This window comes from Coffea arabica, chromosome 2e, assembly GCF_036785885.1.
Source record: "Coffea arabica cultivar ET-39 chromosome 2e, Coffea Arabica ET-39 HiFi, whole genome shotgun sequence".
Taxonomy (NCBI): Eukaryota; Viridiplantae; Streptophyta; class Magnoliopsida; order Gentianales; family Rubiaceae; genus Coffea; species Coffea arabica.
Window position 1 is genome coordinate 27,465,612 of NC_092313.1, and position 15,800 is coordinate 27,481,411.

The 15,800-nt window shown below is 37.6% G+C and overlaps 1 protein-coding gene across 1 annotated transcript in view; it reads right to left on the reverse strand.

Moving 5' to 3' along the window:
- LOC113728871 (uncharacterized) overlaps positions 1-8,097 on the reverse strand; it is a 61,149-nt gene extending 53,052 nt beyond the window's left edge. Inside the window, exons 1-2 of the mRNA XM_072077494.1 lie at positions 7,714-8,097; positions 5,891-7,593 (exon numbers count right to left, since the gene is read on the reverse strand). Coding sequence (XP_071933595.1) covers positions 5,891-7,593; positions 7,714-8,097 — 2,087 coding nt within the window. The remainder of the gene's footprint in view (positions 1-5,890; positions 7,594-7,713) is intronic.
- Positions 8,098-15,800: the final 7,703 nt, after the last annotated feature.

Below are 15,800 nucleotides of genomic sequence, written 5' to 3' on the forward strand. Positions count from 1 at the left end.
TGAGTTAAAGTTCAGTGGTGCCCAAAACATGCAATCATAAGAACAAATAGCAAATAATAGTTCCAAGCTTAAATTCAGTAAGTAGAAAGGCGTATAACAGCACAGGGTAGGATACAGGGCTCTCAGGAGCCATTTTCCCCGCACTTGATCAAAGTGAACCGCAATTGACCCTCCGTCAACTCTCACTCTCTAAAGTCCATGTAGATTCATATATTTTTTTTCCTTAACACGCCCCAGCCAACTTACTCCCACACTTGGCCCGCACGTCTCACGAGAGAGTTTGGTATTATTCGAGTATACCTTTTTATAAACTAGTCGAGGGATTCACCCAACGACGTCACAACAAGTGGTTACCAGGTCAGGATAAGAGGCCCTCCCACCCTAAGGTGTGGTACATTCCCCTGCCTGGTGGATTAGTTGACGAGTCCACGCTCCAGTCAACAAATTCAAGGTTTTAGTACTTGAGATAGGATAAGAGGCCCTCCCACCCTCAGGTGTGGTACATTTCCCCACTCAGTACTTAAATAGTGCAAGCAAGACATTCGAGAAAACATTTCAAGTAAGTCACCACTCGAAAGGGCTAGTGCGATAAAGTACACACTGCCCACTTCGAAGGATCAGGAAAACCACTTTCCAAATATCACATAACAAGTCAAGAAAGCACTTTAACAAGTTAATCATAGAACAAGCACGGACACTCACCAACAGTGAAGTTCAAAAGTCAAGCTGAGAATCGAAGTCCACGCCCTCGCTAAACCCTAGAAATCCAAGTTTTGAAAACTATAAGTTTTACTAAACAAATTCTTGGTTTATATGTATAAAAGCTTATCTAATATAAAACTAGTTTAATTCCTTGAAACAAATCAATAAATCTCTTAGAATTAAGGCTAGTAAAAGAATAAAATATTTCGTGTGATTTCTTTGAAGCTACTTTCTAGAGGTACAACTGAAACCAATCTCATTCAAACAAGTTTTCTGGCCAAACAAGTTTTTTTTTCCAAGCCTTTTATTTGAAATTATTCAAATCTAGTGTTTTTAACAATTTTCCGCTAAAACAACTAGCCAGGAATAATTTTACGAAAAATTTAAAGTTTAGAAGTAAATACGATTATTTCCTAAAAGTAATAAAACTAGTTTAAGCAAAGAAAAGAATTAACTAGTTAGCAAGGTTTTAAAAGTCCCGATATCTAAATTTTAATATAATATATATATATAACTTGATATTAGGACAAAATGTACCCACAAGGCTTGTTTTAAAGGTACTTGAATTCAAAAGACTAAATCGGACTTCACGATCCCAACTCATTTGCACATTACATTACAAATTGCCATTATAGCTAAAACACAGTTCAAATATAAATTTCACTAGGGTTTCATCAATCATTAGCCTTAGGTCTCAACAGATTCCATTCCAAACAAAATTCAATAAAGGAAGTCCAAGGTATCACAACAATTCCAAATCATAAACCCTGGTCCTTCTAAGTACGTTTCAACCAACCACTTGAACAAATTCACCAAAAATTAAATTCTTGCAAAAACTACTCAAATGGCCAAGAGTTTCGTCAATCATTAGCTCTTGCCAACATACAAACGCTTTCAATCACAATTCAACCAGAACAAAAGAAAAACCACAGCCAACCTGACTCCCAAATAATTCTAAAAATTCAGGTTTTCTTTTCTTGTTTTGATAGTCAGGAAGATTCCAGCAAATTTCAGTTCAAGATGTCCAACTTTTTTTTGCTAGAAACACTAAACGTATAGCTTATAATCTGTCCAAACCAAGCTGAAGTAATTAATACACAAATCCAGCAAATAAACTCACCAAGAGTCCCAACCAATTCGGCCAGCAACCTTGAACAATATCCAGCCATATAACAATTTAAATATAGAACTTTGTCCATAATTTTCTTCAAGTTTTACTTCAACTCAACATGCAAAAGGGGATTAGTAAGCTACAACCTAGTCTTAAACATCCAATACAAAAATCTTAGCTAAATTCAAAGGAAAACTAGTCAAGTGCTCAACTTTTTTCTCTTGGCCATGCTGGAAAATACTTTTCTTCAATAATTGCTTCAGTTCATGTTTGAAACTCTCATGCATAATGAAGTTAAAGTTCTATACGATGTATTACAGATTATAACACAATTTTAGAACCCAAAATTCGCAAAAGAAATCTGGAAAATTCTTTTCTTCCTCACTCGGCTATACTGGAAAAATTCCAGCAGCTTAGTCGATCATTAATCCGGATTTTCCTCGGCTGGATCTCTGAATTATATAGTCAAAACTAACATGCATGACTAATAAATGGAATTACTATCAATTCTAGTCCAAAACAAGGTCGGACACCAGCAACATCCATCCAAAATTCCATAATTTGTTCAACTATTTTCGGATGACTTGCATGCAGCAGATTTTTGTTTCATTTTCATTTTTTTTTCTTTTATTGATTAATCCGAACTGATTAACATCATGCATAGCATAATCATCTAGTTTCTAGTTAGCTAGTCTCCTATTTAAGCTCAGATTATCACGATCAAGCAAATCAAAGCTGAAATTTCCAGCTCAAGCTCACGGCAAATTCCAAATTCTTCCGAAACCAATTTTTTGATAACTTAATTCTTCATCCAAACGCACAACCCTCACATGCATGCCTCTACACAGCTTCATCAACCCATGATCAACTAATTTAAGTCCAGAATTTACCTCAAATGAAGCTCACTCACGCAACGAAAAAGCTGAAATTTTTTTTTCTCTTCTCCTGGCTTGGCTCACGCACGCGAGGATGGTTGGTCTGAGTGCAGTAGTTGCAGCTGTGGTGATTGTGCTTATATTGATCACGGATGGTTGAAGGTGAAGAATGAAACGGCAGCTCTCGAGTGATGAAGGAAGTAATGAAGCTTGCACGGTTATCTCTTCTCTCACGCACTCTCGGACAGCTCAAGGTCCGCAACTCGCACAGCTCTCTCTCTGGTTTCCTCTCGCCGATGATACCAAGGCAGGGAGTGAAGTGAATTGGAATGGTGTTGTGGAATGTCGGGGCTGCTGAAATGGAAAGTTAAGCCGCGGATGAGGGAGGTGGAATGTATATATATATTGAGGTGTTGTGAGTGGAGTTGAGTCGGCAATGGTAATGGAAGGTGCTGGATTGAGAAGTGGAAATGGAACAGGCAGAAATTGGAAGTGATTGAAATTGAGTTTATTCAAGAATTATTTCATGGATGCATGGTGAATTTGAATTGGAGAATGGCCAATTTGGTCTATTCACATTTCATCCGAATTTCCACTTAAGTCCTCAATCCTAAACTAACTCCAAAATTTATCCCAAATGTAAATCGAATGCCTGTTAGTATACTAACCTTGCAAAATTCAATTATCGAAATACAACGTCCTAAGTGTAATTATAAAATGTTTTGACTTTAAACCGATTCGTATTAATTCTAGTTTCCCCTTAACGTTATTAATATTTAATATTAGCTATTGAAATCAAGAAATTAGAATAAAAACAATGACACACTTATTTAAGATCAAATAAAATTTATTAAAAGTCTAAAATGCACATGCAACGCGTACATATATGTATATTTATAAATTCAAGGTTCTCACATCCTCCCCCTCTTAAATGAATTTTGTTCTCAAAATTCTCACCTTCTAAAGAAATAACTCAGGGTATTTCCTCTGCATATCTTCTTCCAATTCCCAAGTTGCTTCCTTTATTTCATGATTTTTCCAAAAAATCTTCACCAAAGGAATTTTCTTATTTCGCAATTCCTTCACTTCTTTTTCCAGAATCTTAACTGGTCCTTCCTCATAAGTTAATGATTCATCCACTTCGATTCCTTCCAATTGCAACACGTGGCTTGGATCGGGGTAATATTTCTTGAGTATAGAAACATGAAATACATTGTGGATCTTGGCCATGCTCGAAGGCAATTGCAGTTGATACGCCACCTTTCCGATTCGTTTCAAAATTTCAAAAGGTCCAATATACCTTGACTTTAACTTTTTACCCTTTTTGGACCCTACTCCGCCCTTCACGGGTTTGACTCTTAGGAACACTTTGTCTCCTACTTCAAATTCCAGATCTTTCCTCCTTGTGTCGGCGTAGCTCCTTTGCCGATTCTGGGCAGTTTGAAGCCTTTCCCTAATTAGTTTCACTTTCTCATGAGTTTCTTCCATCCAAGGTATAACCGTTGGATCTAAGATTTTCTTCTTTCCTACTTCATTCCAATGAATCGGAGATCGACACCTTCTCCCATACAATGCCTCATAAGGTGCCATTTGAATTGATGCATGATAGCTATTATTATAGGCAAATTCTACTAAGGCCATTTACTGGCTCCATTTTCCTCCAAAATCCAATATACACAACCTCAGCATATCTTTCAAAGTCTGAATTGTCCTTTCCGACTGCCCGTCTGTTTGGGGATGATAAGCGGTACTAAACTTCAACTTGGTCCCCAATGACTCTTGAAATTTCTGTCAGAAACGTGAAACAAACCTTGGATCTCGATCAGACACAATGCTTATAGGAATACCATGCAATCTCATGATCTCTTCTGTGTACAACTTGGCCAATTTTTTCAAAGAAGAGGTCATGCTCACAGGTAGAAAATGTGCGGACTTGGTAAGCCTGTCCACTATCACCCAAACCGCATCAAAACCTTTTTGACTTCAAAGTAATCCCGTTACAAAATCCATGGTTATGTGTTCCCACTTCCATTCGGGAATTTCTAGTGGCTGCAATAAACCAGAAGGTTTTTTATGTTCAACTTTTACTTGTTGGCATATCAGACATTTTTGTACAAATTTTGCGACGTCCTTTTTCAAACCGTCCAACCAGTATAATTCCTTCACATCGTGATACATTTTGTTCACTCCTGGGTGTATAGTATACCTTGATCGATGTGATTCTTGTAAAATTTCTTTCCTTAGCTCTTCATCAACTGGAACCACGATTCGATTTCGAAACCTTAACACTCCTTCAGACCCTAGTTTAAAATCTAGGTTTTCTCCGTTTTGCACTTCCTCCAACCTTTTCTAGATCGTGGGGTCCATTATCTGTGCCTCTTTAATACGCTCCATCAACGGTGATCTCAACGACAGGTTCCCAAATAAAATCTTCAGTCTCTCCAAGCGAGGGTTCCAACTACTAACCTCTTTTAACATGTCCCATTCTTTTACCATTAACCCCGCTACTTGAGCCTTTCTACTCAAAGCGTCCGCTACCACATTGGCTTTTCCTGGGTGGTAGTTGATTGAACAATCATAATCCTCCAAAAATTCTACCCATCGCCTCTGTCTCAAGTTCAATTCCTTTTGGGAGAACAAGTACTTAAGACTCTTGTGGTCCGTAAAAACTTCAAAGGTCACACCGTACAAATAATGTCTCCATTTCTTTAAAGCAAAGACCACTGCGGCCAGTTCCAGATCATGCGTTGGGTAATTTTGTTCGTGAGACTTTAACTTTCTAGAGGCATAAGCAACCACCTTACCCTTTTGCATTAGTACGCATCCTAGACCTTCCCTAGAGGCATCAGAGTATACGACATAACCTTCTACTCCATCAGGCAATGTCAAAACAGGGGCTGATGTTAAGCGCTTCTTTAACTCTTGAAAACTTGATTCGCACTTTGAAGACCAAATGAACTTATTATTTTTCTTTGTCAGCTCTGTCATAGGTCCAGCAATCCTTGAAAAGTCCTTGATGAATCACCTGTAATAATCTGTTAGACCCAAGAAACTTCTAACCTCTGTTGGAGTTTCTGGCTGTTTTCACATTGTGACCGTCTCAACTTTTGCCGGATTCACGGCAATCCCATCTTTAGAAACTTTATGCCCTAGAAAAGAAATTTCATCCAGCCAAAACTCACACTTGCTAAATTTAGCATACAATTTATGCTCTCTTAAAATCTGCAGAACCATTTTCAAGTGTTGAACATGTTCTTCTCGAGTCTTAGAATATACTAAGATATCATCAATAAAAACTACCACAAACTGATCCAAGTACTTTTTAAAGACTTTCTGCATTAAATCCACGAAAGCAACTGGTGCATTAGTTAATCCAAATGGCATGACTGCAAACTCAAAATATCCATATTTTGTATTAAAGGCAGTTTTAGGTATGTCCTCCTTCTTAATTTTCAACTGATAATACCCTTGCCTTAAATTCAGCTTGGAGAAAACTGCTGACCCTTGCGGCTGATCAAATAAGCTGTCAATCAATGGTAGAGGATATTTATTTTGAATTGTACTCTCATTTAATCCTCGATAATCAATACACAACCTTAAACTTTCATCCTTTTTCTTAACAAATAGGACAGGTGCGCCCCATGACGAATCACTTTCTCTAACAAAACCTCTCTCCAATAGATCCTGTAATTGTATTTTCAATTCTTTTAACTCTGCAGGAGCCATCCGGTACGGAGTCTTAGAAATCGGGGCCATTTCCGGTACTAGTTCAATCTTAAACTCCACTTCTCTCTCCGGAGGTAATGTTTTTAATTTTTCGGGAAATACATCTGGAAATTCCCTTACCACTGCTACATCCTCCAACATTACTTGATCACTGGGAGCATTAATCAGGAAAGCTAAGAAACCTTGCGCTCCTCTAAACAACATTTTTCTTGCCCGAACTCCCGAAATCATCGCAAATGATGCTAACCTACCTTTCACATCCAATTTCAGGGTTGCTTCCCCAGAAATCCAAAATTCTACCACTTTTGCTCTACAATCAAGTTTAGCGTGGTAATGAGTTAGGAAATCCATTCCTATGATAACATCATATTCTTTTATGTCCAAACTGACTAGATCTACTAGCATCTTACGCTCTCCAACCCAAAATTCGCAGTTCTTATAGGCCAGGCTAGTGATTATACTCTTATTACCCATAGGGGTCCTAACTTCAAGATCGAAGGGTAATTTAATAGGTTGTACATCAATTCCGGACATAAAAATTGGATTCACAAATGAATGGATTGCGTCAGGATCAATTAGTACTCTAACTAATCGGTGAAAGATTGGAAGAGTACCTTCCACAACCTCCGAAGAATCAAGTACAGGTTGATCGTCCATAGCGTACACCCTGACAGAAACTTTCGGCCTATTTCCTCCAGAAGTGGCTTGTCCAGCACTTGGGGTACCACCTTCTTGTATTTTTGGACAACCGGCAATCTGGTGTTCACTACTTCCACATCTCAAGCACTTTTCTTCTTTCCTCCAGCATCCGTCCTCAGTATGGACAACTCTCCTGCAATATCCACAAGTTACCTGAGGGGTGGTCACACGACCTCCTTGCAGGGCGTTCCTAGTTTGATTCCTTCCACTTGGTCCTCCTCTAGTACCGATATCTCTTCTTCCGGTACCTCTAGCCCCAGCTCCTTTTGCTAGAGCGCCTCGTGGTGCTCCAGGACTATTTACTCCACCCGTTTCTCGACCCACTTTGATCGGTGGAGCATTTGCATAAGTCGGACTGTTGCTAGGGCCAAATCTTTTCTTGGCTTGGAAGGATTTTACTTGAGCTCTAGTAACTTTCACCCTCTGAGCTCTCTCAACAGCATCAGCAAACGTGTCTAACCAAACAGCAGCTAACCCCTCCTGGATCTCCACATTTAGTCCCTACACAAACCTCCTTACACGCCTTTGCTCCGTGGCTACCAATTCAGGAGCAAAACGGGACAATTTTGTGAATTGGATTTCATATTGAGCGACACTCACCGCCCCCTGCCTACATTTAATAAAATCATCCTCTCTTTTCTCTTGGATGAGAGGGGGTAGAAACTTGGCGTTGAACTCTCGAGTGAAGTTTGCCCAGGTCCTAGGAATATGATTCCTGTCCCAATTAACCTTAATTAGGTTCCACCAGGAACGAGCAGCTCCCTTAAACTGAAATGCTGCAAAAGTCACTTGTCTCTCCTCCGTATAATTCAAAGCTGCAAAAATGTCAGAGATCCTCTCCCACCAACCTTCTGCTATCTCAGGTTCGGGGCCTCCATAGAACTTAGGAGGCCCAAACTTCAAGAATCTCTCTAATGCCCGATCCTCCGTATCGATGGGGCCTCCTTGATGATGCACTGCCCCCGGGGCTTGGTGCTCAGTCATACGCTCTAGTACATCAGTTATTCTATTGATTGCGGTGGCCACTGAGTCTCCGGCCACACTCCCTCGACCCTGGTCTTGATTGACCTCAGGTTCCCTATCGCCACCACCCTCGGGGTGTTGTCTAGTTGATCTCCCACGTTCTCTACCTCTAACTCATCGATCCATAACCTAGTTATGCCTATATGTAAATAGAGCAATTAATCGAAGCTATTGCTATTTATTTACTTATTATCATTATTATTATTATATATATTTTTCTTTTGTAAGTAAAATCAACACGAATATTAAGGAGAGAAAAATAAAACACTTAACACATATATTCACACACCAAAGTTCATACAAATAGCAGGTTAGGGTGCCTTCCAAAAGTATGGCACACAAGTTTAGCAAATATATACAAACAATCCCTTAAATCAAAAATAGGGATATAGTGCCTCAAAAGTAGGCCATCTAACTAGACAAAATGCTATGACCTAAACTAGTGTCACCCTAACTAACCCTAGATATGTAGATGCAAACAGATCAAACCTAATCTAACCCTCGGCAGGGCTACCAGGAGTAACGTCCTCCTCAGGGTTCTCCTCTGGATCCTCCTCCGGGTCCTCCTCCACACCTGCCTGAGCAGTATCCTGAATAATCCCCATGACCTCGTCTATCATCATAGTAGCGTCGGCCCTAATACCTGCACTCCGATCAACTGGTGTATAACGTATACGAGGTCTTCCGTCTCGTGGCCTATAGGAGATGGACCTAAGAGGCTCTACATGTCCATTAACCACTCCATTACTATTAGCATGTTCGTTTCCGTTTTCCATACCTGCAAAATAACTAAAATCCAAAGGTTAATACATAAATAACTAACTTGCTCAAGTGCCACTTAAGGTATATCTAACCAACTCACTTCTTAGCTCTTAAAAGGTTCAGGGTTTCTAGCATATCTAATATTTCTTCCAAATAAGTTTCTAACCTAGGCTCTGATACCACTTGTGACGGCCCCACTACTCCCTAAGGCGAACCAGAGGGTTGGCGGGTCGCCTGTCTAGCTCTCGCCAGAACTCACGCAAACAAACCGACCAAATATCCACGTATAACTTAGAACAAACACACAATTCGTCATCCGAACATGCCAAACCTTTAAACGACTGAAATTCTAAGAAAAATACATTAACTTCAGAGATAACACTACCATTGGACATCCCAACATTCACCCTTAAGTACATCTCCGACTAGTTCAACACACTACCAATATACATTACAAACCACACAATAATTTCATAGAGCCCAAATAAACTCATACAAGCCAGAACTTAGGGTTTGCACTTTTCCAGTTTCAAGTGACAATCCAAAACAAAAGATACAAAGACGTTTCGAAATAATATTTACAAAAGTTAAAAGCAGACTTCAACACTTACGAACGCCAAAACCTGTTAAGGAAAAATAAATATCGTGTGGTGAGCTAAAGCTCAGTGGTGTCCAAAACATGCAATCATAAGAACAAATAGTAAATAATAGTTCCAAGCTTAAATTCAGTAAGTAGAAAGGCGTATAACAGTACAGGGTAGGATACAGGGCTCTCAGGAGCCATTTTCCCCGCACTTGATCAAAGTGAACCGCAGTTGACCCTCCGTCAACTCTCACTCTCTAAAGTCCATGTAGATTCATATATTTTTTTTCCTTAACACGCCCCAGCCAACTTACTCCCACACCGGGCCCGCACGCCTCACGAGAGAGTTTGGTATTACTCGAGTATACCTTTTTATAAACTAGTCGAGGGATTCACCCAACGACGTCACAACAAGTGGTTACCAGGTCAGGATAAGAGGCCCTCCCACCCTAAGGTGTGGTACATTCCCCTGCCTGGTGGATTAGTTGACGAATCCACGCTCCAGTCAACAAATTCAAGGTTTTAGTACTTGAGATAGGATAAGAGGCCCTCCCACCCTCAGGTGTGGTACATTCCCCTACTCAGTACTTAAATAGTGCAAGCAAGACATTCGAGAAAACATTTCAAGTAAGTCACCACTCGAAAGGGCTAGTGCGATAAAGTACACACTGCCCACTTCGACGGATCAGGAAAACCACTTTCCAAATATCACATAACAAGTCAAGAAAGCACTTTAACAAGATAATCATAGAACAAGCACGGACACTCACCAACAGTGAAGCTCAAAAGTCAAGTTGAGAATCGAAGTCCACGCCCTCGCTAAACCCTAGAAATCCAAGTTTTGAAAACTATAAGTTTTACTAAACAAATTCTTGGTTTATATGTATAAAAGCTTATCTAATATAAAACTAGTTTAATTCCTTGAAACAAATCAATAAATCTCTTAGAATTAAGGCTAGTAAAGGAAAAAAATATTTCGTGTGATTTCTTTAAAGCTACTTTCTAGAGGTACAACTGAAACCAATCTAATTCAAACAAGTTTTCTTGCCAAACAAGTTTTTCTTTTTCCAAGCCTTTTATTTGAAATTATTCAAATCTAGTGTTTTTAACAATTTTCCGCTAAAACAACTAGCCAGGAATAATTTTACGAAAAATTTAAAGTTTAGAAGTTAATACGATTATTTCCTAAAAGTAATAAAACTATTTTAAGCAAAGAAAAGAATTAACTAGTTAGCAAGGTTTTAAAAGTCCCGATATCTAAATTTTAATATCAATATATATATAACTTGATATTAGGACAAAATGTACCCACAAGGCTTGTTTTAAAGGTACTTGAATTCAAAAGACTAAATCGGACTTCACGATCCCAACTCATTTGCACATTACATTACAAATTGCCATTATAGCTAAAACACAGTTCAAATATAAATTTCACTAGGGCTTCATCAATCATTAGCCCTAGGTCTCAACAGATTCCATTCCAAACAAAATTCAATAAAGGAAGTCCAAGGTATCACAACAATTCCAAATCACAAACCCTGGTCCTTCTAAGGACGTTTCAACCAACCACTTGAACAAATTCACCAAAAATTAAATTCTTGTAAAAACTACTCAAATGGCCAAGAGTTTCATCAATCATTAGCTCTTGCCAACATACAAACACTTTCAATCACAATTCAACCAGAACAAAAGAAAAACCACAGCCAACCTGACTCCCAAATAATTCTAAAAATTCAGGTTTTCTTTTCTTGTTTTGATAGTCAGGAAGATTCCAGCAAATTTCAGTTCAAGATGTCCAACTTTTTTTTGCTAGAAACACTAAACGTATAGCTTATAATCTGTCCAAACCAAGCTGAAGTAATTAATACACAAATCCAGCAAATAAACTCACCAAGAGTCCCAACCAATTCGGCCAGCAACCTTGAACAATATCCAGCCATATAACAATTTAAATATAGAACTTTGTCCATAATTTTCTTCAAGTTTTACTTCAACTCAACATGCAAAAGGGGATTAGTAAGCTACAACCTAGTCTTAAACATCCAATACAAAAATCTTAGCTAAATTCAAAGGAAAACTAGTCAAGTGCTCAACTTTTTTCTCTTGGCCATGCTGGAAAATACTTTTCTTCAATAATTGCTTCAGTTCATGTTTGAAACTCTCATGCATAATGAAGTTAAAGTTCTATACGATGTATTACAGATTATAACACAATTTTAGAACCCAAAATTCGCAAAAGAAATCTGGAAAATTCTTTTCTTCCTCACTCGGCTATACTGGAAAAATTCCAGCAGCTTAGTCGATCATTAATCCGGATTTTCCTCGGCTGGATCTCTGAATTATATAGTCAAAACTAACATGCATGACTAATAAATGGAATTACTATCAATTCTAGTCCAAAACAAGGTCGGACACCAGCAACATCCATCCAAAATTCCATAATTTGTTCAACTATTTTCGGATGACTTGCATGCAGCAGATTTTTGTTTCATTTTCATTTTTTTTTCTTTTATTGATTAATCCGAACTGATTAACATCATGCATAGCATAATCATCTAGTTTCTAGTTAGCTAGTCTCCTATTTAAGCTCAGATTATCACGATCAAGCAAATCAAAGCTGAAATTTCCAGCTCAAGCTCACGGCAAATTCCAAATTCTTCCGAAACCAATTTTTTGATAACTTAATTCTTCATCCAAACGCACAACCCTCACATGCATGCCTCTACACAGCTTCATCAACCCATGATCAACTAATTTAAGTCCAGAATTTACCTCAAATGAAGCTCACTCACGCAACCAGAAAGCTGAAATTTTTTTTTCTCTTCTCCCGGCTTGGCTCACGCACGCGAGGATGGTTGGTCTGAGTGCAGTAGTTGCAGCTGTGTTGATTGTGCTTATATTGATCACGGATGGTTGAAGGTGAAGAATGAAACGGCAGCTCTCGAGTGATGAAAGAAGTAATGAAGCTTGCACGGTTATCTATTTTCTCACGCACTCTCGGACAGCTCAAGGTCCGCAACTCGCACAGCTCTCTCTCTGGTTTCCTCTCGTCGATGATACCAAGGCAGGGAGTGAAGTGAATTGGAATGGTGTTGTGGAATGTCGGGGCTGCTGAAATAGAAAGCTAAGCCGCGGATGAGGGAGGTGGAATGTATATATATATTGAGGTGTTGTGAGTGGAGTTGAGTCGGCAATGGTAATGGAAGGTGCTGGATTGAGAAGTGGAAATGGAACCGGCAGAAATTGGAAGTGATTGAAATTGAGTTTATTCAAGAATTATTTCATGGCTGCATGGTGAATTTGAATTGGAGAAGGGCCAATTTGGTCTATTCACATTTCATCCGAATTTCCACTTAAGCCCTCAATCCTAAACTAACTCCAAAATTTATCCCAAATGTAAATCGAATGCCTGTTAGTATACTAACCTTGCAAAATTCAATTATCGAAATACAACGTCCTAAGTGTAATTATAAAAAGTTTTGACTTTAAACCGATTCGTCTTAATTCTAGTTTCCCCTTAACGTTATTAATATTTAATATTAGCTATTGAAATCAAGAAATTAGAATAAAAACAATGACACACTTATTTAAGATCAAATAAAATTTATTAAAAGTCTAAAATGCACATGCCAAGCGTACATATATGTATATTTATAAATTCAAGGTTCTCACAGTATCTCTATCTTAAAAATTCCCTCTAATTTTATGCCTTATTAACAAAATCAACAAAACCTAATAGAAAAATGCCCAAAAAAATGACAAAATTCTTGACAAACCCACAATTATTTGAAGCTACCAAAATTTTGAGCATGAATTGCAAGAAAAATAGAGACCTAGTAACATCAATTCGTTTGGTCAGGATATTAAATTGGACAAAATCAATTTTTTTGGCCAGGATATTCAATTGGAAAACCAAAAAAAAGAAAAGAAAAAAACTATGTGGTTTGAACTTGGAAAAGAAAAGTAGAGAAGAGAGAGGGGATACACTGATAAAAATATAGACCAGAGAGAAAGGAGGAAGACAAAGATCATCACCATAGCTTTGCTATTTTTATTTTTAAGTTTTTCCATGTCTCAATGAGTAAGCTTCGAAAAAATTCGACAAAGGACGTGAAAGTGTCCGATTTGGCTTGGAATGGTTATTGCCTTGTTTTTGGTCTTCTAAAGTGATTGATTCATACCTATAGATGTGTATCAAGCATTATGTATGAGTTTTAAGAGCTTGAAACCCATCACATAGTGCTAATTCCCCCACACCAAGTGGGTGATTAGTGCTGTTGCTGCTACATTTTCTACTATGGCTGTCAGACCTACCTTAAAACATTTGAATGACATTCTTCATGTAAGAGTTAAGGTAACTTGGATTGTCCATTGTTTTGGAATTCATTTTCTACACACAGTTTTCGAATTCCAACTATGCTATGCATATGAATTCTCTGTACCTCTCAAGAAATTAAAGAAGAAATAATTTTTCATGACCCCTACATTAAATAATTTGGGTTTCTTAAAATGAAGTCTTTATGATTCTGTACACTAGAATTCTTTGAATTAGTAATTTGCAATCTTTGAGTTTCAGCCCTGATGGAAACAAAAATAATTATCTTGTATTGTTTCTTTTTTCACCCATAGGCATCCATAAGAGGAATAGAGCGTGGACGAGGGGAGTTATTTGACAATGGGGCTAGAAACCCTTTTGCTGCCCCCAAAATTGCACTGTTGCCATTCCTAAAAGTTAGTTAGAGAAGAGAGAGAGACGTTGATTCGTAGAACAATATTCAGTTTCTCTCTATTCACATTCTCTCCTTTTCCTCCTCCTCCTCTTTCCTTCTCTCTGTGCTCTTTCTATTCACACTTTCTCTTGCTCTCTTTCTACAAGTTACCATCTGCAAATTAATGAAATTCCTTGCCAAATTAATTTTTAATTCTTGAGGATTTGACATAGTGTTAGATAAAACAAATGAGACAATTCCAATTTTTTTATACAACATTTTTTTGGGGTCTATTGATCCAACATTTTTAAAAGAATGCTTACTACTATTATATAGTAAGACATAATTTTAATTATTTTGTAGGGTTTAAACTATAATTTGATGGTTACTTTACATGATTTTATTTTTGTTAATGTAAATTGGAGGTCCTAAACCCATGATTTTATATGATTTTGTTGCTATTACATAGTTAGACAAAAACTAATTGTTTTATATGGTTTAAACTGCAATTTGATGGTCACTTTATGCAAAACTTATGCAGCTCTTTGAACTCACACATAAATAATTTCACTTGATGTACTATTAGGTTAAACTTGATATTATGTATAGCTTGATTAGTACAGGTGACAATGATGATACGTTTACAATATTTTAATTTGGGGAGTAACAGCATCAAATCGCATGAATTATTAATTCGAGAGAAAATCAGATTCATGTGAATTGTAAAATAGATCTTACAAAGGATATGTCAAATAAGTACCTAGTGTTTTATCGAGAGAGAGAGAGAGAGAGAGAGAGAGAGAGAGAGATATTGTTCTAATATTAATATTTTGAAAATTAAAATTAAATAGGAAAAAGCTTATAATTGTAAGATAAGGTAATAATTACGGTTATGCAAATTCATATAGAAGGTTAGATATGATTTAAATATTTTAACAAGTGCCTGAAGAATCATTGGGTTCTAACCCAATGGGCACCAGGAAAAGGGATTAAATCCCTTACCAGGTGTACGTGGGGGATCAAATACCTTTTCAGTACATCAGGTGCCTTATTGCACCATTTGCCAGTTTCTTGACTTCACTTCAAGAGGGTGCTTAAGTACATCCGTTTGGTCATCCCCATCCCTCTTTCCCCCCTTTCCCTAGTATAGGGTACCTTATTGCAACATTTGCTAGTTTCTTGACTCACTTCTAGAGGCCTTTCCCTACCCCTCTTCCCTGGTATAGGGTGTCTTATTGCACCATTTGCCAGTTTCTTGACTTCACTTCTAAACGGCCATTTGGTCCATCCCCATCCCCCTTCTCCCATTTCCCTAGTATAAGACCAGTTGTAATTGTTCTATTAAAAAAAAATATGCCCACAAAGAAAAGGATAAACTTTTTATGTGATGATAATGTAATAATTTTTTATATTAGTAGCTATAAATATATGCAGCATGCGTATAATTTGAATTTCAAATTTAAATTCATATTATGTGGAATGATTTAAAACCATTAGTTTATAAAAAACAATTTACACTAACAGTATATAATAAACTTACTCGAAAGAAAAATGCAAAACACACGTGCTAATCACACCAATGCAACCGACAACGTTAAACAACTAGTTGC